Source organism: Eucyclogobius newberryi, unplaced genomic scaffold (assembly GCF_026437365.1).
Source record: "Eucyclogobius newberryi isolate DKJ021-1_F unplaced genomic scaffold, fEucNew1.0.hap1 SCAF_22, whole genome shotgun sequence".
In the NCBI taxonomy this organism is placed as follows: domain Eukaryota; kingdom Metazoa; phylum Chordata; class Actinopteri; order Gobiiformes; family Gobiidae; genus Eucyclogobius; species Eucyclogobius newberryi.
Window position 1 is genome coordinate 24,528,031 of NW_027315857.1, and position 27,929 is coordinate 24,555,959.

At 42.1% G+C, this 27,929-nt stretch overlaps 2 protein-coding genes across 3 annotated transcripts in view; one reads left to right on the forward strand and one right to left on the reverse strand.

Annotated features, from left to right (window-relative positions):
* Nucleotides 1-15,983, forward strand: part of casq1b (calsequestrin 1b) — a 33,691-nt gene extending 17,708 nt beyond the window's left edge. The window contains exons 2-12 of one of the 2 annotated variants that reach the window (XM_072458828.1): nucleotides 10,371-10,403; nucleotides 11,488-11,581; nucleotides 12,233-12,333; nucleotides 12,863-12,974; nucleotides 13,054-13,127; nucleotides 14,085-14,215; nucleotides 14,294-14,339; nucleotides 14,414-14,468; nucleotides 14,547-14,647; nucleotides 14,742-14,816; nucleotides 15,139-15,983. In XM_072458828.1, coding sequence (XP_072314929.1) covers nucleotides 10,371-10,403; nucleotides 11,488-11,581; nucleotides 12,233-12,333; nucleotides 12,863-12,974; nucleotides 13,054-13,127; nucleotides 14,085-14,215; nucleotides 14,294-14,339; nucleotides 14,414-14,468; nucleotides 14,547-14,647; nucleotides 14,742-14,816; nucleotides 15,139-15,420 — 1,104 coding nt within the window. In that variant the 3' untranslated portion in view covers nucleotides 15,421-15,983. The remainder of the gene's footprint in view (nucleotides 1-10,370; nucleotides 10,404-11,487; nucleotides 11,582-12,232; nucleotides 12,334-12,862; nucleotides 12,975-13,053; nucleotides 13,128-14,084; nucleotides 14,216-14,293; nucleotides 14,340-14,413; nucleotides 14,469-14,546; nucleotides 14,648-14,741; nucleotides 14,817-15,138) is intronic. The other variant, XM_072458829.1, reaches the window with a different exon arrangement.
* Nucleotides 15,984-20,458: 4,475 nt separating this feature from the next.
* On the reverse strand, nucleotides 20,459-27,821 carry LOC140372122 (C-type lectin domain family 10 member A-like). Its single transcript, XM_072459406.1, has 5 exons — nucleotides 27,812-27,821; nucleotides 22,205-22,512; nucleotides 21,583-21,796; nucleotides 21,430-21,518; nucleotides 20,459-20,570 (listed from the first exon to the last, which is right to left on the reverse strand). The coding sequence occupies exons 1-5, from the start codon at nucleotides 27,819-27,821 to the stop codon at nucleotides 20,490-20,492; spliced, it is 702 nt and encodes a 233-aa protein (XP_072315507.1). The 3' UTR covers nucleotides 20,459-20,489.
* Between the last annotated feature and the right edge of the window lie 108 nt (nucleotides 27,822-27,929).

Sequence of the window (27,929 nt, forward strand, 5' to 3'; positions counted from 1 at the left end):
AGTCCTGCTTTAGACCTGCTTTACACCTGCTTTAGTCCTGCTTTAGACCTGCTTTAGTCCTGCTTTAGTCCTGCTTTAGTCCTGCTTTAGACCTGCTTTAGTCCTGCTTTAGTCCTGCTTTAGTCCTGCTTTAGTCCTGCTTTAGTCCTGGTTTAGTCCTGCTTTAGACCTGCTTTACACCTGCTTTAGACCTGCTTTAGTCCTGCTTTAGTCCTGCTTTAGACCTGCTTTAGACCTGCTTTAGTCCTGCTTTAGTCCTGCTTTAGTCCTGCTTTAGTCCTGGTTTAGTCCTGCTTTAGACCTGCTTTAGTCCTGCTTTAGTCCTGCTTTAGTCCTGGTTTAGTCCTGCTTTAGACCTGCTTTACACCTGCTTTAGACCTGCTTTAGTCCTGTTTTAGTCCTGCTTTAGACCTGCGTTAGACCTGCTTTAGTCCTGCTTTAGACCTGCTTTAGTCCTGCTTTAGTCCTGCTTTAGTCCTGCTTTAGTCCTGGTTTACACCTGCTTTAGACCTGCTTTAGTCCTGCTTTAGTCCTGCTTTAGTCCTGCTTTAGTCCTGCTTTAGTCCTGCTTTAGTCCTGCTTTAGACCTGCTTTAGACCTGCTTTAGTCCTGCTTTAGTCCTGCTTTAGTCCTGCTTTAGACCTGCTTTAGACCTGCTTTAGTCCTGCTTTAGACCTGCTTTAGTCCTGCTTTAGACCTGCTTTAGTCCTGCTTTAGTCCTGCTTTAGTCCTGCTTTAGACCTGCTTTAGTCCTGCTTTAGTCCTGATTTAGTCCTGCTTTAGTCCTGCTTTAGTCCTGCTTTAGACCTGCTTTAGTCCTGCTTTAGTCCTGCTTTAGTCCTGCTTTAGTCCTGCTTTAGTCCTGGTTTAGTCCTGCTTTAGACCTGCTTTACACCTGCTTTAGACCTGCTTTAGTCCTGCTTTAGTCCTGCTTTAGACCTGCTTTAGACCTGCTTTAGTCCTGCTTTAGTCCTGCTTTAGTCCTGCTTTAGTCCTGGTTTAGTCCTGCTTTAGACCTGCTTTAGTCCTGCTTTAGTCCTGCTTTAGTCCTGGTTTAGTCCTGCTTTAGACCTGCTTTACACCTGCTTTAGACCTGCTTTAGTCCTGTTTTAGTCCTGCTTTAGACCTGCGTTAGACCTGCTTTAGTCCTGCTTTAGACCTGCTTTAGTCCTGCTTTAGTCCTGCTTTAGTCCTGCTTTAGTCCTGGTTTACACCTGCTTTAGACCTGCTTTAGTCCTGCTTTAGTCCTGCTTTAGTCCTGCTTTAGTCCTGCTTTAGACCTGCTTTAGACCTGCTTTAGTCCTGCTTTAGACCTGCTTTAGTCCTGCTTTAGTCCTGCTTTAGACCTGCTTTAGTCCTGCTTTAGTCCTGATTTAGTCCTGCTTTAGTCCTGCTTTAGTCCTGCTTCGATCTCTGGAGAAATGGGGGAAAAGGTCGGCCCGTCGCCGTGGTTACGCCCGCCAGCTTCACCGCGTTCATAAATCTGAGCCTCGTACATATTTAATGTGACGGCGCCGGAGCTGATATCGTTACGGGCGTTTTCAGACGTGAAACGTCCAAAGATCATAAAAGTATTAAAAAACCTGAATATCTTTTACAGTAATTGTCATGACTTAAACTGCGTATGACAGGTCAGGTTACACGTTTCACCAACATCACTACTTTCATATATACTTCACTTATGAAGTATATTATGTATATTATTATCAGTATTTTTATTTTTGCTCAAATTTGTCCTATTTATTTTTCTTCAACAGCAACAAAAACCTACATAAAATAAACTGACCGATGTAAAGACAAATCTATAATAATAATAATAATAATAATAATAATAATAATAATAATAAAATAAATAATACAAATTAAATTAAAAAAAAATCTTAAAATAATTTTAAAATGATAAAAAATAATAATTTAAATGAATAAAAAATAAATACATAAATAAACAAACAAATAAATATAAAAAGATGTATAATTAAAAAAGAAAATGAAAAATGTTCATCATAGTTGGTACATTATAATTCCATGTATTTCACACAGTAAAATGGGCCAAAACATGTTTCATTTGTCGTAGAGACGATAATTAAGCTTCTCAGAGTCGTCAGTGTTTTCACTCCCACTTTAGTTCATTTGTCGCAACAATTCTTCAAATTTGTGACTAAATCTGTTAACGATAAAAGACGAACGTTGATTGTTTTCTTTTGTGTCGAGTCAGAAATCTGTACATTAGCACTGTATATTCGCTCTGTGCTTTCGCTCTGTACATTAGCACTGTATATTAGCTCTGTACATTAGCACTGTACATTAGCTCTGTACATTAGCACTGTACATTAGCTCTGTACATTAGCACTGTACATTCGCTCTGTACATTAGCACTGTACATTAGCTCTGTACATTAGCTCTGTACAGAGCGATCTGTACATTAGCTCTGTACATTAGCTCTGTACATTAGCACTGTACATTAGCTCTGTACAGAGCGATCTATACATTAGCTCTGTACATTAGCACTGTACATTCGATCTGTACATTAGCTCTGTACATTAGCTCTGTACATTAGCTCTGTACATTAGCTCTGTACAGAGCGATCTGTACATTAGCTCCGTACATTAGCTCTGTACATTAGCTCTGTACAGAGCGATCGGTACATTAGCTCTGTACATTAGCTCTGTACATTAGCTCTGTACAGAGCGATCGGTACATTAGCTCTGTACATTAGCACTGTACATTAGCTCTGTACATTAGCTCTGTACATTAGCACTGTACATTAGCTCTGTACATTAGCTCTGTACATTAGCTCTGTACTGAGCGATCTGTACATTAGCTCTGTACATTAGCTCTGTACAGAGCGATCTGTACATTAGCTCTGTACATTAGCACTGTACATTAGCTCTGTACATTAGCTCTGTACATTAGCTCTGTACATTAGCTCTGTACATTAGCTCTGTACTGAGCGATCTGTACATTAGCTCTGTACATTAGCACTGTACATTAGCACGCGAGCTGTACCGCCGTCTCACTTGATAGGGCCGGCGTGTGAACGAGGCCCTAAGACGTGATGCGGTGTAAAGTGACAGCGGGTCATGTTGGGCGAGGGCCCTCGGTCTCTAAGCGCTCGGTCTCTTCCTGTCGTCGTCAGGATCGATAACAGACTCAAGCGTTTCCATCAGCGCTCGGCTGCGTCTGAGCGGTTTGTGTCCTGTGGCTCCGTCAGAATGTGCATGTGGTTTGTGAGGACATATGTGACACGAGGGAAGTCGACGCTTTTGACCAGAATGTGGCTAGAATTGGAAAATAAACAGTATATTATTGATTAAATCTGCAACTAGCATGTTTTTTTAGTAGTCAACAAGTCAAACAAGTTCTTTTATTGTAGAGTGACGTTTTAAAACACATTATTTAGGCTTCTAGATGGAGAAATGTTTCAGAATAAAGTGTTCTACTGATCAAATCCAGAAACTGTTTATTCTTTCTTGACATTAAGCTTTCATAATGTGTCATAAAGTTAGATCTTTTAATGTTTCTGTAGGCTTTTTAGATGAACGATATTTAAATAAGATTACACAGATTTTAATAGTCATGATTATTCCAATTATTCGCTCCAGCCAAATGTCTATGATAAAAAGAAAAAAAAAACATGAAGCCTGATTTTTACAGTTACACATAATTGTCTCCCTCTATTGTTGTAAGAAGAGCTGCATTATATGAGATGTTTTATTTTATATGTAAAATGATCTAATAGGCAAACTGTGTCAATATAAAACAGGACGGAAAAAATTGCTTCATTGGGACTAAATGAAAAAAAATTAGGACTAAAATCTGACGTTGTCGTTTTCTTTCAGTTTTAATTTTTTTTTTTTTTTTTTAAAGTTTTCTTAATGCATACAAATATAAACAAGAAACTGGATCAGGGAGCAGGACAAAAATAACATATAATAATAATTAAAATAGAGTTAGAAATGATAATAAGAATAATATGAATAATACTAATAATGATAATAATAATAATAATAGTTAGAAATAATAATATGATTAATACTAATAATGATAATAATAATAATAATAATAATAAAGTTAGAAATAATAATATGAATAATATGAATAATTTTAATAATGATAATAATAATAATAGAGTTAGACATGATAATATGAATAATTCTAATAATGATAATAATAATAATAATAGAGTTAGACATGATAATATGAATAATATGAATAATACTACTAATAATAATAGAGTTAGAAATAATACAAATAATAATAATAAAAAGTAAAATATCTGCGACGAGTTGGCCACTGTCCAGGATGTACCCCGCCTAAGGCCCGAAGTCACTGGGATAGGCTCCAGTCACCCGCGACCCCGAAAGGGACCAAGCGGTAGAAAATGGATGGAAAAAGTAAAATATAACAATAGAAATGGAAAAAATGAAACATAATCATAATGGTACGATTTGTCTAATAAAATGAAGACACAGCTGATCCAACCGTCAAGTCTCATTTAAACCAAAATTATCACATTTAAAGCTGAATGTAGTTCTTTTCCATTTGGCTGATGTTTATTACAGTTTCCGTCCGTCCTTGATCGTTGGTGAAGTTTGTGTCATCCATTTCCTTGTGACGGCCTTTTCCCTTGTATCCATTCACGGCAGGAGTTTTGAGGCCCAAATCTGACATTTTCGTTTTCAAGACGTAGTTTAAATGTGTCAGACGGAGCTCCTTTTTGTCACTGCAACATATTTATACAAAGGCAGAAGATTTGGTTTGTCCACAAAGCCCCAAATGAATGCGCTTGGGAGTGTTTTTAGGGCGTGGCGTGTCATCGTGGCCCAGACAGACTCGATTCAACCAGAGCCATTACAGATGATTTGGCACTTAGTTTGAAGAATGGGCTACTTTGGCATAAAAGCTGGGCACATCGTGGTCCCAGGGCCACCGGTGAAATTGACGGTCAGAGTTGATATTTTGACATAAAGCAGGTCTGGCACAGGCAGTCGGTGAAATTGCCCTTAAAAACTCTCAATCACTGTAAATTACCGCCCAGAAAAAGCCCGACCTGCTCCGAGGGGCCATTTCCCATTTGTCCAAAACATGAGTCTGCGTTTCTGTGGCGAGTAATGAATCAAACGTGAGCGAGGACAATATATGATACAGCGGTAATGGCCTTTGCAGGAAATGGAGAGATATGACGTTATTGTTGCACTGATTTAGAAAACACAAGTGACACAGTTTTCATCTAATCGGAGCGTTTCAGTTGTTCGTCCTATAGAAAAATGGTCGATGTCTTGGTTAAAGTGTGTACGAGGGTTTGTACGATTTTTTATTTTATGCATTTATGCCTGTTGTACAAATAAATTACAGTTTTACACCAGTAAAGCAGGTGTTTGTGGAGAAAATGTGGAGAAATCTGTAAAAATCTGTTTATGCTGATTTTACACACAGAAAACAACTTTTTTGACCCTTTAACCATTAATTCAACAAAATAAAGTCGCTGTCATATATTTTTATTTGTTAAATTAAAAACATAGTGACATTAGATGAGATTTGGCCCAGTGTTTGCTGGGTAATTTCCTAGTGTGATGTCAACAATTACAAACAGGAAGTGAAATTATAAACCATGGTAATAACATTTTATATTTATTTAATATATTTAGCTCTACTGCATTTTAGTTTGATAAGTCATTCGACCTGTAGGGGGCGCTTTAACTCCTTCTGACCCAAATTGTATAAAATATCAAAACCCTAGTTACTATTTAGTATAAGTAACTAAGTAATAATACAATAATGAGGTCAAATAGGTTGACTTTAACATCCTGGACTACAGTTGAAATTCTGGCATGTAGAAGTACATTAAAACATATATTTTAAGTATAAGTTGAGGCTTTTATGTGTCTGACTAATGTGAAATCACCGACAAACCTACAGGGTTTAGCTGACAGTGCAATTTTTCCAATTTCCATGTTAAATCAGCTCATTTTGCAGCAATTTTAAACAAAGTATATACTCGATATCTGAATTGTGCACGATTTCAATGTTCCGTCAGTCCGTCCGCCGCTGATGCCGCCTTTCTGAAATAAATACATACAAATCGCGGCGCCAAAGTGTATCTTTCACGAACGAGCGGCGCGGGGTTTCTTTCAAGACGAGCGAAAAGCGCACTCGACACGCCAAGACGACCATTGTGTCCGTTCAAAATTAGACCCGTCCGCACTTTGCGAATGAAAAGGCGCCTCACGGTCTGCAGCAAAAAGACACTCGAACGGCTAGTGCTTCTTCAAACGGCCGTCGCCAATGAAGCTGGTCTCGTAGCAACAGCCGCGCGCGCGTCCAAACCTGTCCGCCGAGAATAGACGCCGCTTAAAATGCCAGAATCGAAAACGAAAAATCCCACCGGCGAATAAGCCAGCTCAAAATGTACAAATATTTATAGCATCTGGGCGTTAAGTCGGTCGCAAAACTCCACGCAAACTGTTTCACGTTTGCCGCGGCTGAACGTGTAAATTGTCCAACCGTTACGGACGTTTTGTGACGTCCGCCGTTTGAAATAGACAAGGCGAAACACTCGATTGCAAACGGGTTCAAAAAACGGTTTAAAATGGGGTTATCTCTGGATGTCGGGTGCGCTGCGCGGCGTGGGTCTGCACCGGAGTATTCATCGAGTAAATCGAATCGAACAAATGAAAAGCCGAGCCTTCCACGTCGCGGGCAGGACGTGTAACTATCTCTGATTTGTGTGAGAAACGCGGCATGAAATATTCACAAAGGTGACGTCGAAACCCCAAAAAAACACGGAGACGGATGGTTCTGGGCAGTATTTTTAGCACGACACTGGATTGAACGCCTGCGGAAGAGAACTATAGCTCGATGTGTCATAATTGCATTCTAGAATCCTCGTGCTGGAGATCAGGCGACGACTCGACTGTGGGATTTGCACTTTAACCGCTCGTGTTCGTCTTATGAGATCTACCGCTGTCAAGTAGACACGTTCTTGCTTGGCTAAAAACATCCCCCGCGCATGAGTTGATCAACTAAAAGGAGTCAAAATATCAAATGTACGCGTTACCATTATTGTGTGAAAAAACGATTAAACGATTTTTCGCGAATAGTATCGAGACTGTGACCCAACAACAGTGAGTGACATTTTTAATTGTCTTTCATTCCCGTGGTCCTGACTTTCCGAAAATGACAGAAACAGCCAGATAAACTTAAGTATTTTACATTTACGTCTATTTTTTTTGGCTTTAAATTGAACAAAAAATACTTAATTTTGCTTCTAAAATTGTCACTGTTATAATGTTTTGGTTCTTACGATTATATAGTGACCTGCGCTGCACACCAATTAGCTTAAAGTGACGTATGACAGAGTTTTTGCGAGTTTTTCTCATTTTGACCGTGTGTTTTTACCCGTTGTACATATGGATGATAGTTTTACACCAATCGAGCAGGTATTTGTGGGGAAAACGTTGAAAAATCTGTAAAAAATTATAACAGGAAGTGACATCAGATCAGGGACACTAATACAGGAAGTGACATCACACCAGGGACACTAATACAGGAAGTAACATCACACCAGGGACAACTTTTTTTTGACTCTCTAAACATTAAAATAAAGTCGCTCTCGTATATTTTTATTTGTCGAATGAAAAAATAATTGTGACATTAGATGAGTTTTGGCCCAGTGTTTGCTGGGTAATTTCTTAGTTCAATGTCATCAATCACAAACAGGAAGTGAAATTAAAAACCTAAAACATGTGCTATTCTGTGATAACATTTTTAAACGTTTCAGCAAAATTCAAAACACATTTATCTTCACCGCGTTTTAGTGCAGTGAGTCGTCCGACCTGTAGGGGGCGCTTTAACTGTCAAAATCACGATATTTCATCCTGCTCATTTCCTCGGGCCGATCCACCACAACCTGCAAAACGTTAAAAGTATTCGCTGCATAAAGTTGTGCCGTTATTCACAAAAGCGTCATCGTCGGCGGCCGAAAGTGCAAATTGCGCTAACAACCGAAGGAGCGTCGACGATCGATGGAGCGGCTTGGATCGTCGGTGAGTCTCCCCCGTCGCTCTGGAGACCACCCGCAGGCGATGGCGGGGGGCTTGTTTTTCTCCTCCTCTCGCCGCAGTGAGTCACGCGCAGATGGTCGATGGCACTTACTCTGACGCCAGGTCTCTACAGACGTTTTTTTTCACAATTCCAACGCCGTTCAGTTCAGTTCAGTGTTATTTAGAGATATAAATATAGACTGTTGAATGATAATTGTGAGTTTTAGAGGCAACAATAAGTCTTCTAATTTCAATTTGTACCTCAAAACAGTAAACTTGTTTGTTGAGTTATTTTTTTTTCTGTTTTTTAATGACAATTGTAAGAATTTTAGAAGCAAAAATGAGTTTCATTTCAATTCATACCAATAAAAAAAAATCTATATGTTATGTTATTTTTTATTTGACCGTTTAATGATAATTGTGAGTTTTAGAGGCAACAACAAGTCATCTAATTTCAATTTGTACCCCAAAACAGTAAACTTGTTCGTTGAGTTATTTTTTTAATATGTTTTTAATGACAATTGTACGAATTTTATTAGTGAAAATAAGTTATTTCTTTTCAATTCATAGCATTTTTTTTTTTTAATCTATATGTTGTTATTTTTTATTTGACCGTTTAATGATAAATGTGAGTTTTAGAGGCAAAAATAATGATCTAATTTCAATTTGTACCCCAAAACAGTAAACTTGTTCGTTGAGTTATTTTTTAAATCTGTTTTCTAATGATAATTGTAAAAATGTTAGAAGCAAAAATAAGTTATTTAATTTCAATTCATACAAAAAGAACATAATACCACATGTTATTTATGGAACTAATTATCGTTAATTCATCATTCAGAACGTTTTATTCAACAACGTGAATGAAAGTGCGTTTAGGACTTCGCCGTTCGATTTTTTTTTTTTAAACGCCAGCCTCAGAGCTTTATTACGTAATCGTGAATGTTCAGGAAAAACAGATCTCAAGCGCCGGTGCATGTTTGGCGGACAGATATGATGGACGCGTGTGTCACAGTGTCAGGTGTCCCTCCCATTCATCAAGTTCCCTCCCCCGCACCCTCTCTATAGGCAACACGTCCCCGTCCAACTCCAAATGTCTTTTTGCCTACTTGACATGCCTTCTGAGGGCCTTATATAGATGGAAAACTGCCCACTAGGTTCCCTGCCGCTGCACGACTCTTATAAATACACCGGGTTGACCGATATGGACCTGTCTGCGTGGTCGACTGGAAAGAAGTGCCGGATCTGGTATTTTTTGCAATTTAAAACCACACGCACACGGGTTAAGTCGGCGTATTCTCTCCAGGGGGTGTCAAAAATCACAAATCGCGTACTGATCGATACGAAAGCTAGTACTGACACCACATATCTCATATGTCAGAGCTATGTCAGAGTTTCAGACCACATAGTAACTTATATGTGTCGCTTTTTCCTGATAAATTACAGTGGCTATTTCTTAGTAACAATACAATGTTTGACATTTTAGCATCACGACAACACTACTCTCTCCTGCTAGTGTTTGATTACTAACTAAATACAACCCTGGACTAGACTTCTCTCACAAGAAGCAATTAATTACTCACTTTTGTAGTTATTTGGACCTAAATTGAGCCCATTTTAGTCCCGATACGAACTCGGGTTGGTCCTGTTCTAGTCACTTTGTTGGTCTGGTCAAGTCCAGGTTTAGCTCTGGGGTTTAGTCCTGGTTTAGTGCTAGTTCTGATGTGGTCACTGTGCAAGCGTGAACGCAGACTGGCAAACAGCGATCTTAAAATAACACCAGTGCAGTGATTGGAGCGTTAAAACGGTTGGAACTCCAGAATCGAATCAAAAAAGGCACCTTAAACGAACACGTTCTACTTCACCTGCCGTTTTCAACAAAGTAGCCGAGTATTACTGACCGTTGACAGCAATTGCAGTGATTAAGAAGTGTGTAATTACAGCACGAGGGGCGCAAACAACTCTCAAACTCACCTCTATTAAACTGCATTTAATTTAAAAAAAAATGCATTTAATAAAAAAGGGGAAAATATCATATAAACCCAAATAACTCACCTGTGCTACAACCTCATTCAAAATAGCAGCAAATGTGACGATGTACTCTCCTTCCTTTAGGCCAGGGCTCGTTCATTTATTCATTTAAAAAAGCGGTACGAGTATCGTCGCCGGAGTGAATGGAGCGATCAAACAAAACGAGAATGTGCCTATTATTATTATTGCGGGAAAACCAGAGGAGCATCGGCTGACATGTAATATTCCTGTTTGGATACCGTGGACTTGATCTGTCGCCGGTGAAGGCTTCAGCTCCTAAAGCGTTACCTCTTGTTGCAGTTGCTCAAGAGCCAAGCCGCGCATGTCTTTGAGGTATGTTGAGGTCTGCCTCATGTGTTTTAGGCTGGGCTGTGATCGACTCCTGCGCCCGCTGACTGTTCCCCTCCACTCCTTGATTGCAGTTTAGTTTTCAAAGAGGGAATTGCAAAAAGGTAACAATTCACAGGCGCCACAGAACCCACCATAAGAGACTGAACTGCTTTCAAAGTCACGCAGCGTTAGCTTTGGCCGCATCACATTGGCAGCAAATATCCCAATAGGCTACGGCAGCACATTCATTAATTCTTTGAAAGCAGCATGGATCGAGTTGGCTTATCTGCTTTTCTGCCCCCACTCTACAGATGTTCCAAATTTGTTTAACCCACACATCAGTTTCCAGTTCATAGATTTCAATGATCGAACTGGATTTTTGTCAACTCACATCGCACAGAGCGGCTTATTGAGATGGCTGTAAAAAAAAGCATTAAAAACCACTACATGAGCTACTTTGCTGGGCTTTTGGACGCAACTGAATGCAACCCATTTGCAAGGCCTTGTAACGGACTCCGCGCTGCTTTTGGACGTTTTGTGCCTCACTTAACCATTAGGGGCAAAATCAATTCATATTTAGAAGCACTTTGTACAAAAAAGGGCATTTCAAATCCAAAAAACACGAGGCTAAACGGAGATGTTCGTGGACAGTGCTTCAAGGGTGTCGAGAGAAAGAGGGCCCTGGACACATTGGAGATATTTACAGTCAGTGTAAATATGTGGACGCATGTTTGCGGTGGTTCCTCTTCCATCGCACCTGTCGCGGCGACTCTTCCCCTCGACATGGCCGTCTCAAGTTGTGCCCCTCTTGTTCTGGTGGAGGCCGCTGCCCCTGGTCCCGTCAGGCCGGCGATGAGCTCTGTCAATTGTTGGCTTCGGTTTCACTGGATTTAGAAAAAGCAATGGCAGCAATCCACAGCTTCTGCATCTGAGGCCTTGACATTGAAATGGCAAATGTTAGTCTGCAGTGAGTGTGAGGAAACGAAGCGCACACAAAAAAAAAAATGCTTTTACTCGCGATTTAACGTATAAACATGTGTACCTACCTAACTTCTTACTCCCATCTCCGTCTTGTCTGTGTGCTCAGCTCGCAGCCCAGGTCCTGGATGACTTGGACGACGAAGACATTGGATTTGCTCTTGTTGATGAGAAGAATGGTGATGCCGTTGCCAAGAAGCTAGGTAAGACTTCAGATGTGTTTGAAACCAATGACAACACAATTTGAATATTATACAGAACTCAATGTATCATCAAATCTTGTAAAATGAATGTGCTTCCGGCAAATGATTAAATGTTATCTGGCCTGCGACCCATCTTACAAATATTAAAACATATTTTATTCTTGTGATTCTGGGTCAATACTAGTTTGAACAGGGTTTGATTCTGGGTTAGTCCTGGTTCAGACTCGGTTGGTATTTCGTCTTATTTCAGTTCAGCACTTTTCAAAACATTTTTGCCAAGCATTTTGCATTCCCCCCCACGAAAATCTAATAAAGTAGTAGTTATCTTACCCTTATTTATAAAGATTCAGGGATATTTAGAGCCCTGGTCTATATTCTCTCTTATGATCTCTTACCACTTATCTAAAACAGGCCTGTATTATAGTCGTGTTTATTGAGCTTTATGTAACTGCCTGGACTGCAAAATACTCACAAAGCCAGTATTAATTATTTTTATTCCTCCCCACAACACAATCTGGATGGCAACCCAATCCTGCCATCTAGTGTTTACGATCACATACAGCACCTTTCATTACCGTCTCGCAAAGTCGTACCTTGCAGTTCAAAGAAAATATGAACGGCACAAATACAAATATCTATCTGTTCTATTAGGTCTGGATGAGGTGGAGAGCATCTATGTATTTGCTGATAACGAGATCATTGAGTACGACGGAGAGCTGGCTGCAGACACGCTGGTGGAGTTCCTCTATGACGTGAGTTCATGTTATTTCGATCATGTGGCAGTTTGCCCGGGAAAGCGCTCTTGATTGTGAAGTCGTTTCAGGTACGAAGTCAAGCGTCCACAAATAAAGGAACTACTTACAGCACCTGCGCAACGCTGATGAGCTTGATTGGCGTTGACATACATCGAACGAGTATCCACGGCCAGTGAAATCCGAATGGTTCCTAGAATAATCAGATAACTCCGCGATTAGATCTGATTTGCGATGCGCGTTTACAGCCGCCGAATACATCATCGATAACGCGTGGAGACAAATGTCAGTTATTCAATGGATTTTTTGAGTAGCCGTTGTATTTTGAAGACAAGTTCATGTAGTTTCAAAATCATCTTTCATTCATGTACAATGTATCGTTTTGTTTTTGTCAGTTCGCCACGTTTGTATGGCGGAATTTTCCCGGTCAAAACCTGCAATCGCGGAAAAAAAAGGCGTTTCCGTAAACCTGATAACTGCAGAAATCAGACGGTGGTCAGATTTTGAACACCTATCGCTCTCTCGTCAGGTGATCGAGGATCCGGTCGAAATCATCGACAACGAGCGCGAGCTGAAGGGCTTCTTTAACATGGACGAGGTCATCAAGCTGGTCGGCTATTTCAAGAGCGAAAAATCCCCCCGTAAGCGATCGCGACACGGCACCGTTCAAGCCCCCGGAATGAAACACTGAATTCTATCTGCGCTTCTTCTGTCCTCCAGACTACGTTGAGTACGACGATGCGGCAGAAGAGTTCCATCCTTTTGTCAAGTTCTATGCCACCTTTGACGCCCAGGTTTGTAATCGTTAATAAGTGATAAAACAAAATGATATGTTATTATTCACTACTGCAGTCACGGAATAACTGAATCAAAAAGGCATACGAGCCGTTTTCTACTTGATGCTTGAAATGCCATGAAAATACCATGAAAATACCTCTTTAGCCATCAGAGTAAGTTGAAGAAACAAAGACGTTTAATGAGGTGAAAATGTAATTCAGAAGCTCCTCGATCTGTGACGTGGCTCTGAAAATCTCCTCTGCTGTTATTAAGTACGTAAATCATCTCCTGACTCGTTTTGGGGATTTCTGCTTTAGAAAATGAAGGTCTTTACAGCTGCGTGCGACAACATGGAACGACCGAGGCTAGCTTGAAATGTTCCTTTTACAACAGTATTAGTTTTCCACAGCCTTGGGAGATGCCAGAATAACTGAAATGCCAAGGTAAATGTACTCAAGAGCATGTTTAAAGGCCAATAAATTACAAATCATGTATAATATTTGTCCTTTAAAGAGAGTCACTCACACAATGGCTTCTTCTAGTCTCATCTCACAGACAAAACTCCCTCTAGAGGCTTCTTTAGCAGCTTACATTCTAAATATTCTGTCTAGTGATTTAGTTTAGGTCATGAACATAAAGGTGGTTCAAGCTCTCCTACGGATTTCGTTCAAAACAATCACAAAATAGTCCGAATTGTCTACCAAACATTGATGGCACAAACTGTTGAATCTGAAAACGTCTGGGGCTACTTCAGTTGTCTGGGGAATTGGCTTGACAACTAAAACAAAAAGAAATAAACAAATCATTTTGCATTTTAGAATTGCGAATAAATCCACATTACAATCGTTATCAGTAAAATAAACGTTGGATTAGAGCACGTTTGCTTCATATCCGAGCGCGCGAATGGGACAGGCTTATGAAGTATTTCACAGAACTCCTACGTGAGCACGCTTTACCTCATCTGTAAATTGCAGATCGCCAAGAAATTGACGCTGAAGATGAATGAGGTGGACTTTTATGAGCCGTTCATGGAGGAGCCGGTCACCATCCCGGGAAAACCCTACATCGAAGACGAGCTGGTGGAATACATCGAACAGCACGACAGGTGGCTTGCGAAACGCCACACATGCCGCAGGTTTTTCCTGTCTTTTTTCTGCGCTAATTTGACTTTATGATTGCGCAGGCCGACCTTGAGGAAGCTGGAACCCCACAGCATGTACGAGATCTGGGTAAGACACCGACAGTTTCTGTCAACTGGCTGAAGATAAAGTGACAGTGTGATGACCAACTGTTTGGTTGACAGGAGGACGATATCGATGGCGAGCACATTGTGGCGTTTGCAGAAGAAGATGACGCAGGTAGCACGCATTTGTAAAGTGCTATAAACTGTGCACTGGATGTGGGTGAGTTATTAATCATAATGTGGTGCCTCAAAGATGGTTTTGAATTCCTGGAAATCCTGAAGGAGGTCGCTCGGGAGAACACCAACAACCCAAACCTTAGCATCATCTGGATTGACCCAGACTTGTTCCCCCTGGTATGAATAATGACACACTGCAACGTGTATGACTCCCACGATGATATGAATGGTATCAGGTTACTGATTACATGAAATGTGTCTTGTTTTACAGCTGGTGCCCTATTGGGAGAAGACATTTGGCATTGACCTTGGTTCTCCTCAGATTGGCGTTGTTGATGTTGAAGATGTAAGATGAATATCTAACAAGCCAGTATCAAATCAAATTTTCGGTGATTTGTGGCGACAATACGCCATCAGATGCAAAATGGTGTAAAACTTTGGAGTTTAGAAAGGTCAACCGGATCAATAGAATTTGATTAAGAATCACACATATCATAAAAGATGAAGTACTTCAGAAGTCAGAACTACAACGGACAGATTTCACATATTAACCAATAGAGAAATTGCACCATTGAAACCAAGGAATTCCGTTCATCATTAACTCATAGTCTGTTCTTAAATTTCAATCAATTCTTGAAAAAGTTGCCAGAGTTTTCACCTTTTCCCAGGCCGACAGTGTGTGGCTGGAGATGGACGACGACGATGACGACATGCCCACTGCCGATGAACTGGATCAGTGGATCGAGGACGTTCTTTCAGGCAAGATTGACCCAGACGATGATGATAACGACGACGACGATGACGACGACGACGACGACGATGACGACGATGATGACGACGATGATGACGACGACGATGACGACGACGATGATGACGACGACGATGATGACGACGATGATGACGACGACGATGATGATGATGACGACGATGACGATGATGACGATGAATAAGTTTATTTATTGAAGTGGTCAAATCACTTAATGTGATAGTTTAAATTAAAGCTGCATCTGGTAAAAACAGGATGTGTTCCAGTGGGACTTTCATCTGATTTAGGACATTTTGTTTATTCTATTATACCGCTTCAACTAGAGCGGCAGAGACATTAACAAGAACTGGGACTAATTTACACATCACAAACTATCACTTTAAATATTGTGTAGCAAACTATTTCTAGTTTGCTTTTGTGTGGTTTCCTGTGAAACCAGAATTGTAACTATGGCACGAATAAGCGAGGAACGAATCCTGCCGGGAAGGTTTTTTAAAGACAAGGAATGGCCCTCTGAAGAGCGGGGTCGTACAACAGGTGTGTGTTATCATCTCCTTGTATAAAAAAACGATCATCATTTGAAGAACAGTTTGATACACACCCGTTCTACCGACTTTTTCCTTTAATTATTTTCCTGTTTAAATATCATGTTTTTTACTTGAAAAGAGAAGAAACACTTACCTTGTGCTATTTGTGCCCAAAACCCACTGGACTGTCTTAAAACCTGCCATGTCTGCCATGGAAAACCTTTGAAAAGAAGAAGGAACAATTTTTATGAAGCTCAAATATACCCTACATAGTACACATACAATACATTAAAACAATAAGGTACACATATCACAGAATAAAAAGTGGAGTATGTCAAAACAATGTACTATTTAAGAACAATATACAGTTTGGTGCTTTTTGTAGCCGTTTGGCAGCATATGTACAATGGTAAAAGTACTAGGTGGTCGATCTGGACATAATCACAAGAACCAACAGCTCGCTACACGGACAGAGAAGGCAGTATTTCAAATGTAAATTGCGATTCTTCTCTCAATAAAAACAAAGGTAAAAAAAATGTAAATACGGCTTGTGTTTTCCTTTCCATTTGTGTTATTCTGAGTTATTGGTTGCTCTTTGCACGCTCATATTTCTCATGAATTCAGACCACGAATCATTAAAAACCAATACCAACCAAAGGGGTTCGATTCAAAAGCAGTATTTTTTTTTTCTGCAAGTTCAAAATTAGAATCCACATTACAATATCAGCTACTGCAATATCCATCCAACAAGAGACTAAATATTTAACCATTATGCTAAGCCGTGTTCTTAGCCTTACATAAAGTATTTTTTATTTTTTAACTAACGTGTAAACTAACTAGTTCTACTTCACCACTACGACACATGTACGCCACAATTCAGCCTTGGATTAGTGAATGAAGTTATAGGCGGTAGAAAAACGACACATCTCCCCATAACTCTCCTCTCACGACACTGTTGAATCAAACCCTCGTGAAGGAGAAACAAACTCCAGACTAGAGATGTTTCGATGCCAAAAAAACGAGTCTTTATTGATGAGCCGCACAAGATGACACCAACAAGAACCGTTACGTGCCAGTTACACGCCATTATATCCCTCTTGGTTCGTGATTATTGGCCCCGACACTCCCCCTTTTGAGAAACCCTTGCGCTATAAACTCCTTAGATATGGGGACTCTTAGCTCCCCCCACTGGTAGCTGCACTGTTATTCTGGTTTTCCCCTTGTTAAGACCCTAAACCCCATAGATGCAATAGTTATAGCCTCACTTGACATTTTTTTTCCTTCTGTCCCTTCCAAGTTTTAGATTATCAATGATGCTTCCGTACATGTGACCAATTTATGCGGCACGTCTTGTGTTCTTGGCGCTCTGCCCTTGTTTGTCACTCAGGCTGGTCTCTCAGCTGTTACTCTCGTTGGCAGACTCTGCACAGGCACTTGCACCTCGGTGACTGACCTCACCACCACAGCTGCCGCCCCACGATATGAGCTCAATGCCCCTGCTTCTCTGCTACAGTTTGATTTGTGACCGCGAGTTCACCCCGCTGCCCCTGCACTGCCCCTGCACTGCCCCTGCACTGCCCCTGCACTGCCCCTGCACTGCCCCTGCACTGCCCCTGCTCTGCACCTGCACTGCCCCTGCACTGCCCCTGCACTGCCCCTGCACTGCCCCTGCTCTGCCCCTGCTCTGCACCTGCACTGCCCCTGCACTGCCCCTGCACTGCCCCTGCACTGCCCCTGCTCTGCACCTGCTCTGCCCCTACACTGCCCCTGCACTGCCCCTGCACTGCCCCTGCTCTGCCCCTGCACTGCCCCTGCTCTGCCCCTGCACTGCCCCTGCACTGCCCCTGCACTGCCCCTGCTCTGCCCCTGCACTGCCCCTGCACCGCCCCTGCACTGCCCCTGCTCTGCCCCTGCACTGCACCTGCACTGCCCCTGCTCTGCCACTGCCCCTGCTCTGCCCCTGCACTGCACCTGCACTGCCCCTGCTCTGCCCCTGCTCTGCACCTGCTCTGCCCCTGCACTGCCCCTGCTCTGCCCCTGCTCTGCACCTGCTCTGCCCCTGCACTGCACCTGCACTGCCCCTGCTCTGCCCCTGCACTGCCCCTGCACTGCCCCTGCACTGCACCTGCACTGCCCCTGCTGTGCACCTGCTCTGCCCCTGCACTGCCCCTGCTCTGCCCCTGCACTGCCCCTGCTCTGCCCCTGCACTGCACCTGCACTGCCCCTGCTCTGCCCCTGCACTGCCCCTGCACTGCCCCTGCACTGCCCCTGCACTGCCCCTGCACTGCCCCTGCTCTGCCCCTTTACTGTTCATGTTCTCATCACAGTCTGTAACTTTTCCCTTGTGGCGGCCCCAAGTGGCATCTTACAGTACTTTTCAAACTGTAAATATACATATCAAGCCTGTTCTGCATGGTATTTTCTCCTCGGAATATAAGTTGCTATACATCAATCTGTACTGCAAAAAATGCTGTTTAAGCTGAATAACAATCGCTTTCTTCTATTATAGCATTTTGACTCTGCCACATCAAGGCAAGGCAAGTTTATTTGTAGAGCACATTTCATACACAAGGCAATTCAAAGTGCTTCACAGCAGGAAAAATGCATTCAAATCACAAAGAAATTACAGAAACAGAAATACAATAAAATTAACTAAATTAAAAATTATCAACACGACCTTGATTGTCTTTGCCGATGGAAAGATATGCAAACGAAGCAATGTAAATGTGTTTCACAAACTGCTGCCGCGCACAGTCTGATTTAGGGACGTCGTTTGACTAAGTGCAGCAGTTAAGCCGGAACAAGTAGGTTAATGTACAATATTTTGTTTTGAGTTGTGAATAAATAGATCCCGATTATTTGACTTAATGACTTCTAATAATTTGATCATTTATCATACATTAATATTGTTCTATTAAAAAAAAAATCAACAGTGAGTTTTACATATACATATATATATATATATATATATATATATATATATATATATATATATATATATATATATATATACATATATATATAAATATACATAAATAAATATACATATACATATATCTATATATATATATATATATATATATATATATATATATATATATATATATATATAGATAGATAGATAGATAGATAGATATAGATATATATTATATTATGATTATTAACATTATTTTAATTCCTAGTCTACGTCTTACTTTATGCATATTTTACAGGCTCAATACTTTTTAAAATTAGGTTCAATAAGTAATTGAGCAACTTTTATTTTTGAAGGAATAATATTTGATCAAGTGTGACGAAGCAAGTGTAACTAACGTTAAGCAATGAAATTCAGCACTTTGACTATTTCTGAGAATTTATAGACATTAACCCAAACCCTGACCAGGACGATAACCTGATAATAACATGATAATAACTTGATAATAACTTGATAATAACCAGATAATAACCAGATAATAACCAGAGCGTGCTTATTCATAGAAATGCACATGGAAGAAGAGGTAAGTAAAAAGGAAGAATTACATTTTTGCTAATAAACGACAGTTGGCTAATGCACGTGTAGCTTAGCTTAACGGTGAATTCAAGTCATTAAGTTATGTTATTCAAATTACATTGATACCTGTCACAGTCTCTGTGCGGCGAAGCCGTAAACTGTAGCTAGAATTTCAGAAATCTCCCAAATTTAAAATTTCTGCCGTTTGCGCAGATAAAGTCCAAATTGCGTCAAATTAGACGTACACACACTTTCCCACTCTTCGTCCATCAAAAGAAAAATTCTCCTCTCTTTCCCATTTGTTTTTTATATAATTAGCTGTGCAGATTATTAATGCATTGATATAATTTCGATATTATTCCAATAAGCCTGGATGGATATTTGGGTCAGCAGTGGGGGCAGCAGTAGCTCAGTGGCAGAGTGCTTGTTTTCTGATCAGAAGGAACAATCCTTTTGGAAGCAGGTGGACTAAACGATGGTGTGTAAGGACTCGTCTGGTTTATATAAGCAGGCGAGTCCGACTTTGACGTGTTGTATACCTCTGCCACCTCTCCACGCTCTTGGTATTTTTCTCAACATTATGTTTTAGCTGTATTTGTGCAGAGACTAAAAAACGGTAAACATCTGTTTGTTTGGTGACTGTCAGTTTCAGTCAAAGTTCTGGTTTTAGGCGGAGAAAAAAAATATGTCTGTTTGCCGTAACCCGACCAACCCGGGGAAAAAATTTGCGACTGGAAAAAATGTCAGCATTTTTTCAAAATGATGCCAAATACATATTTTTGTGTTATATCTCACCGACTATACAACCTTTTTTTTTTTTTTTTCAAAAAAGCGCTGTGTTGTATAATTTTGTATCACTGGAACTCGCTAGAAATATTTTAAAGCCGAAAATGTCGCAAAAAACGTCAAGAAAGGAAACTTAATTCTCTCATTGACTGTTGAAGCCCGACCCCTGGCGGTCACTGCGGGTCGCTGCGGGTCACTATGGGTCACTGCGGGTCACTGCGGGTCACTGGCAGAATCAAAAAATGGCGACGATTTGGATATTTTCTTTTGCCTTCAAAGTAAAAGAAATAATAATTTACCTACCTACCGACCCACTTGAAAAAGGTTGGGTCGGGTTACAGCAAACATACAATTTATTTGGGGCAGCCTAATTTAAATCTCTTTTAATTTCCTAATTTGTATCCACCTGTTGCCCCTGCCTTATGTTTGATCCACCGCACAGAGAAACAATTAAGTATCCTTGTCGTCTTCGTCTGTTTTCCAGCGCAGTTTGAAATCCGTCAGGTCGTTTGCTCTCAAGTGGTTGTACAGCTGAAGAAAAAGTGAAAAAGTTTAGTTTAGTCATTCATTTTAATCCTCATTCAAATGTTAATAGTCCTGTAAATGTTTAAACTTTGCTATGAAAGCTAAATCCTGGTTAGGCTGAGCCAAATAATATGTCTGTTTGCCGTAACCCGACCGACCCGGTATAAAACTAGCCGACTAAAAAAAAAAAATCTGCATTTTGTTAAAAAAACATCAAATTCTTTTATCTTTTAAATATTTTGCAGACTCGCCGAACGGTCTTTCCTGAAGCGCCGTGTAGAATAATTTTATATCTTTCATCCCCAGGGACAAATAACGCATTGCGCAACGCATGTGCTTCTGTGTTAAACAGACCATGCACTGACCTGGGCGTCATGGTGTAGCTTCATTTAAATTTGACTTACGCTATGCATTCTGGGAGGGAAACACGCCCAGCAGCGTCATCACAACAAACATGGCGGCGCCCGTGTCACCCGCATGTTCCCCTCGCTCACCTTCGCTACCAAAATAAAGGATAACGGCGTACAAAGGTCGATTTAGTCGCCCAATCAGGTTGATCGAGACGTTTTCCGTCATTGACTGTTGAAGCCTGACCCCTGGACTGTTGAAGCCTGACCCCTGGACTGTTGAAGCCTGACCCCTGGACTTTGGAAGCCTGACCCCTGGACTTTGGAAGCCTGACCCCTGGCGGTCACTCAGAGTCCAAAAATGGCAATTTAACCCACTGACTGACCCACTTGAGAAATGTTGGGTTGGGTTACAACAAACAGACAATTTTTTTGGGCCGGCCTTATGAAAACTTAAATAATCAGTGTTTCTAAGGTTTGGTTGCTTGGTGTGACTACAACTACACAACTGACCGTACCCGTTCTAATATTAAGGGTTTGAGTGAGTCAAAATCTCCAGCTGAAGACGACATTTTTATTTTAAACAACATCTTTCGAGTCTTCAGACCTGCAAAAATATAATAGTATTCATATTATTTCAAATTAGCTTTGGTTGTTCCTTGTACACTCACCTCCATGACAGATGAAGGGTTTCTTTAGGTCACAGGTGTCGCTCTCCCATCGGCCCTGAGCTCTCAGAGCAGCACATTTATGCTTCAGTGGATTTACATCTGAGTTCCAGTTTCTGAAGGAGGAGTCGCTTCTATCTGACCAGGACCAGGAGTCGCGAGACAGACCAAACCAATAGTGGTAACGGGTTGGATATTTGACGTCGAACTGTCTTATCTGGTCCAGTCCACTCATCAGGTCATGTGGTTTTCTCTGCAGAACTGCTGAGCCTCTGTCCAGGTTCCTCCGTGATTGATAATGTTAGAAGTGTTGGAGGATTCTGCAGAACATGAGATTTTTTAGAAATAAAACAGTGGATTTTACTGCAAATATTGTCCTAACTCTCATTTCCTGATGTGAGACACATCCGTGTGTCCCATCTCTACAGTCGATATATGTATAATATAAACATGTACAAACAGACCACACAATAGTGACACATCAAAGGAATAAAGGATTTACAATAAGATTTATTTGATTTTCAAGTGTAATAAAAGTAAAAACAGTTTCCTCACCGTTGTAGCAGATGAAATCATATGACTGACCACATGTTGTATCACCCAATTTGTTATCGGAATGAAATACCACACAGTTTTCAACTCCTCCTTCATCATCAGGTTGCCCTTCCTTCCACTCAGCCTCTCCTTCATTGTACTGGACCTCGGGCTGAGACCAGTGCCATTTCTTGTTTTGGTCGCTGGTTTGATGAAGTCCGATCCACACGTCTGTTCCTCCGTCTGCAGCAGCTCTCAGTCTCTCCAGCTCCTTCATGTTCTTCACTTTTGCCAGGTCTGTGTAGAACTTTCTGCAGAACGTCTGAGCTTCCTCCCACGTCTTAGGCTCTTTTATAAAGTGGTACTCGAGGTCTTCAGACGCTGAGAAACAGATCTGACCTTAAAGAAGAAGCACAACATTGCTAGATTTCAGAAAGCATCACAACAAATTTAAACTGCTATTTGTATCTCAATACTCAATACTTTGTTTAAGAGGTTTATGGGGTATTCATTGTGAAAACATATAATATTTGGATAACCATGCTACCTTCTGTTGGTTTGAAAATGCTATATTCACAGTATTACTTTATTATTTTCCCCTCCATCCCTTGTTGGGAAATGGGAGGTTTTGTTTATGGGAGTTTTTGTTTATAGGAGATCTTCTACTGAAAGTGTTTTTCAGACTTCCTATAAGTGATCTGTTCTTCTGTATCTACCTCTGGATCTACCTGCGTTGCAACAATGAAATTTCCCCATGTGTGGACAATAAAGGATTATCTTATCTTATCTTAAATTAAAGCCTCGACTTATAATTTGCATGTTAATTAGTGTCAACATTTGCATAGCAGCATCGATACAAAAATACAAAAGATGTATTCATATTTTGATATCGATACTCCCTGCTCTGATGGTGTACTGTAGACTGTCACTAGGCGCGGTCAAGGTAAAAAAGACCTTCACAGACTTTAGCGCTCATCAATCCTCCAGACGAGGCGCAGCTAAACTCAAACATGTCTCATTGCACCACTGTATTGTAACTGTTGTAATAATGACTTATAAAGCCGAGCGCTCCGATGTGACGCACACAAATGTCTTCTAGATCCAGCCTTAGGACAGAGGACATGATCTTAAATGGATCAAATGCCACAGACGGTTTCAAGTTTTTATACTTTCTATAGTTACAATTATAGTAAATATAGCAATCTGATTCAGACATGTTTTGATGAGGGATTAACATTAGAAGTTGATTTAGCATTTTACAATATAATAGGTAGATGGCAATTGTTTGTGTAAATGTTTGGTGGTAAATTAAGAAGATCAAGGTCCTAAACACTGATAATAATGATCAATTTATTAGATTTTCGTTTTGAATGTTTATTTGAAATAAAAAATGATAACTCACTCAGCAGCAGCAGCAGCAGCTGCACGGAGCGCCACAGCAACCGGTCCATCTTCACCTGGAAATAAAAACGTGCGAGGACTAAACCAGGACTAAAGAAGGACTAAAGACAGGACTAAACCAGAACTGTAGCAGGTCTAAAGAAGGACTAAAGACAGGACTAAACCAGAACTGTAGCAGGTCTAAAGACAGGACTAAACCAGAACTGTAGCAGGTCTAAAGAAGGACTAAAGACAGGACTAAACCAGAACTGTAGCAGGTCTAAAGAAGGACTAAAGACAGGACTAAACCAGAACTGTAGCAGGTCTAAAGACAGGACTAAACCAGAACTGTAGCAGGTCTAAAGAAGGACTAAAGACAGGACTAAACCAGAACTGTAGCAGGTCTAAAGAAGGACTAAAGACAGGACTAAACCAGAACTGTAGCAGGACTAAAGACAGGACTAAACCAGAACTGTAGCAGGACTAAAGACAGGACTAAACCAGAACTGTAGCAGGACTAAAGACAGGACTAAACCAGGACTGTAGCAGGTCTAAAGAAGGACTAAAGACAGGACTAAACCAGAACTGTAGCAGGACTAAAGACAGGACTAAACCAGAACTGTAGCAGGTCTAAAGAAGGACTAAAGACAGGACTAAATCAGAACTTAACCAGGGCTGAATTGGAAAGAAAGAAGGACTAAACCGGGACTAAGCCAGGACTAATCTGGACTTGAGCAGAACTCAAATCTAAAACAGGACTAAACCAAGACTGAAGCAGGAATAAACCGGGAGAGCATCAGGACAACACCAGGACAAAACTAGGACTAAACCAGGACTAAACAAAGAATAAACCGGGTCTAAACCAGGACTAAAGTACCTGTGAGTTGCAGCTGGCTGGAGCTGGTCTCTCTCTGCTTCTGCCTGTGATCTTCTCTGGTTTATCACTCGGCTCTTCTTCTGGTTTTAACTATCAAAACGTGTCATGGCAACAGTGGCAAAAACTCCCCTAGAACTAATTTGGATGAAAAGTTTGGATGAAAATTTCCATTTCCAGGACAGAGAAGCCTCTGTGGGTGTGGCCACAACTCACACAGCGCCGATGGAGGTTTTCTGTGCACTTTTTCTTTTTGCTCTTTTGCTCTTTTGATCTAGTCCCAATTGACTTTATTTCTAGTGCACATTTTACAAAACAAAAGCCAAAGTTTCCAAAGTGATAATGAATACTATTCAATAAAACATTGAAATTGAGTTAAAAGAGTAAATTAGAAATATAGCCGCAAGCGGCAATGATCGGCCCTCGCCACGCCGCCGCCACGCCGCCGCCACGCCGCCGCCGCCACGCCGCTGCCACGCCGCAAGAGGAGGGGGCGCTAACGCGCCCTAATTGTCCTTTTATTACGCCTACTGCTGAATCTGTGACGCTGTCACATCTTCTCCCCTTTGTTTTACCATCAAAAAGCAATTTTATTTTGAATTCTTGGCAAAATGTGCTTTGCCGCACAGACACCGTGACTCTTTGAATAAAAATGTGGATACCTTTTGATGTTCCACCCCTGAAGATGAGTCTCACCAAATTTCAGGTTAATAGGGCTGACGCCCTAAGAGGAGTTCGTGAAAGTCTAAAGTGTAAACATGTTCTGGCGATTTCCCCATTGGAATAACATGGAAGGTTTCGGTCATCGTTACGGCAACGCCATAACAATTATGACATGGGTCTCATTGACTTTTCTGATGGGGATGCCAAAATTGAGTTGTGTGTCAAATTTCATATAATTTTGCAAAACTAAATATTTAACCTCCATATAAAATCTGTAGGGGGCGCTGTGGCTCCAAATTAATTTATTTCACTTCAAGTAGGTTTAGGGCAAAGAGTTTAACAACTGATTCTAATTTGACACAATTCGGACTTTATCTGCGCAAACGGCAGAAATGTTAAATTTGGGAGATTTCTGAAATTCTTGCTACAGTTTGCGGCTTCGCCGCACAGAGACCGTGACAGGTATCAATGTAATTTGGATAACTTTTGATGTCCCACTCCTCAGTAGCATTTTCACCAAATTTCAGCTTTTTAGGGCCAACGCCCTGGGAGGAGTTCGTAAAAGTACGACGTTTGGAAAAACTCCGAAGTCATGTTTAGCCATTTTTGAAGCAATATGGCTGACATTTGGTTGGGCGGACGGCGTTGCCGTAATAATATTTTTTACTTCTCTTGTCACCATCTACCTCTGCGCCAAATTTCATGATTCTACGATCCGATTTTTTTTTGGGTCATTTCCCATCTCTCAATGCATTTTTGGTACATTTGGGGGCGCTGACGCGCCAATTTTTTTAATTTTAGAAAAGGGAAATAGCCAGAATGTAGAGAGGCACGATTTTTAGAGGTGTGCAAATTTTTGTGACTTTTCGTCAATATTCACTGGGTGAAAAATAGGGGGGTTGGTCCCGAGAAGAAAGAAAGAAAGAATAATATTCCGATGCGAAAACAATGTTTCCCATTTTTCAAATATCATAAACTATACATTTTCGGAAAGCGCTCGCGCTTTCCTACCTCATCGTGTGGGTCCCTGGTCACTGACGGGTACTTTCGTTAATTTTGAGTGGGCTCCGCCCACTTTGTGTTTTTGGCCCTCTATACAGTAATAATGTTAAATTTTTGCATTACATGCTTATATGCACGGAACATGCAAGAGATGGGGAACGTATTCGTGAGGTACTTAGCGCAAATGAGTGCTTTATATGGGGATGACGACCGCGAAGCGGTCGTCATCTCAATGTAAAATGCTCGATTAGTGCGCACTTTTGCACGGGCTTTGCCCGTTTACAACGGTAATGTTCCATTTTCCTACTACTAATTAGTATGCACGGGGCGTGCATGAGTGAAGGAGTGCGTTAGTGAGTGTTTGGAAGTGGGCGAGTGCTTCGCGCTCGATTTCGTGCGCACTACGTGCGCACTTTCGCAGCCGTGCTTTGCACGGCCTTACGAGATTAATAGGCCTCTCGCCAGCTTGTGGCGCTCGGGCCTAATAACAAAACAACAGAGACTAAAAGAGTAGGAACTATAGGCTGGGGACCGGGGGCCACCGGGGCCCGGCACCGGGGCTACCGGGACCGGGGCCACCGGGGCCCGCCACAGCCACCGGGGCCACCAGGGCCACCGGGGCCGCCACCGGGGTTCACAGGGGCCACCGGGGGGTTTGATATGAAATTACATTTTTAAAGGTCCCATAACATGCAAAATTGACTTTTCAGAGCTTTTGACCTTCTTACATTGCTATTTGTGCTTCATATATGTACCAGAGTGTTTTTTTTTATTGATTCCCGCAGTGTTTAGCTATTTTACAGACTATCTCCTTTCCTCCAATCTCCAAACTGACGGGCGGTGGGGCAAGACCGCGTCATAAGGGCGAGCACGTGTCACCATCCCCCCTCACCCAGCTCATGTGAATAATTTAGACGTTTCCTGCCCCTGCACTGCCCCTGCACTGCCCCTGCTCTGCCCCTGCCCTGCCCCTGCACTGCCCCTGCTCTGCCCCTGCACTGCTCCTGCCCTGCCCCTGCTCTGCTCCTGCCCTGCCCCTGCTCTGCTCCTGCCCTGCCCTGCCCCTGCACTGCCCCTGCACTGCTCCTGCCCCTGCCTTGCCCCTGCTCTGCCCCTGCACTGCCCCTGCCCCTGCATTGCCCCTGCCCTGCCCCTGCTCTGCCCCTGCCCTGCCCCTGCTCTGCCCCTGCACTGCCCCTGCTCTTCCCCGACCTGCTCTGACACGACCTTGATTGTCTTTGCCGATGGAAAGATATGCAAACAAAGCAATACAAATGTGTTTCACAAACTGCAGTGTCTTCTTGAGAATGCCGAGTTGGGCCCAGGCACATTTGTATTGCTTTGTTTGCATATCTTTCCATCGGCAAAGACAATCAAGGTCGTGTCAGAGCAGGTCGGGGAAGAGCAGGGGCAGTGCAGGGGCAGAGCAGGGGCAGGGCAGGGGCAGAGCAGGGGCAGGGCAGGAGCAGTGCAGGGGCAGTGCAGGGGAAGAGCAGGGGCAGTGCAGGGGCAGAGCAGGGGCAGGGCAGGGGCAGGGCAGGGGCAGAGCAGGGGCAGGGCAGGGGCAGTGCAGGGGCAGAGCAGGGGCAGTGCAGGGGCAGGGCAGGGGCAGGGCAGGAGCAGTGCAGGGGCAGTGCAGGGGAAGAGCAGGGGCAGTGCAGGGGCAGAGCAGGGGCAGGGCAGGGGCAGAGCAGGGGCAGGGCAGGGGCAGTGCAGGGGCAGTGCAGGGGAAGAGCAGGGGCAGGGCAGGGGCAGGGCAGGAGCAGAGGAGGGACCTACACCTGCCCATGCCTAAGGAGTCTATAGCATAAGGTTATCTCAAAAGGGGAGGGAAGGGGCCAATATTCATGAACCGAGGGGGATATAATGGCGTGTAACTGGCATGTAACGGCTCATG

What these genes read in the sequence shown, in the direction of transcription:
- LOC140372122 (XM_072459406.1), bottom strand. An exon ending in GAGGAGTTGAAAACTGTGTG is followed by an intron (nt 21,797 to 22,204) that starts GTATTTCATTCC and finishes GGACTGGACCAG; the next exon opens with ATAAGACAGTTCGACGTCAA. An exon ending in AACCCTTAATATTAGAACGG is followed by an intron (nt 20,571 to 21,429) that starts GTACGGTCAGTT and finishes CTTTTTCTTCAG; the next exon opens with CTGTACAACCACTTGAGAGC.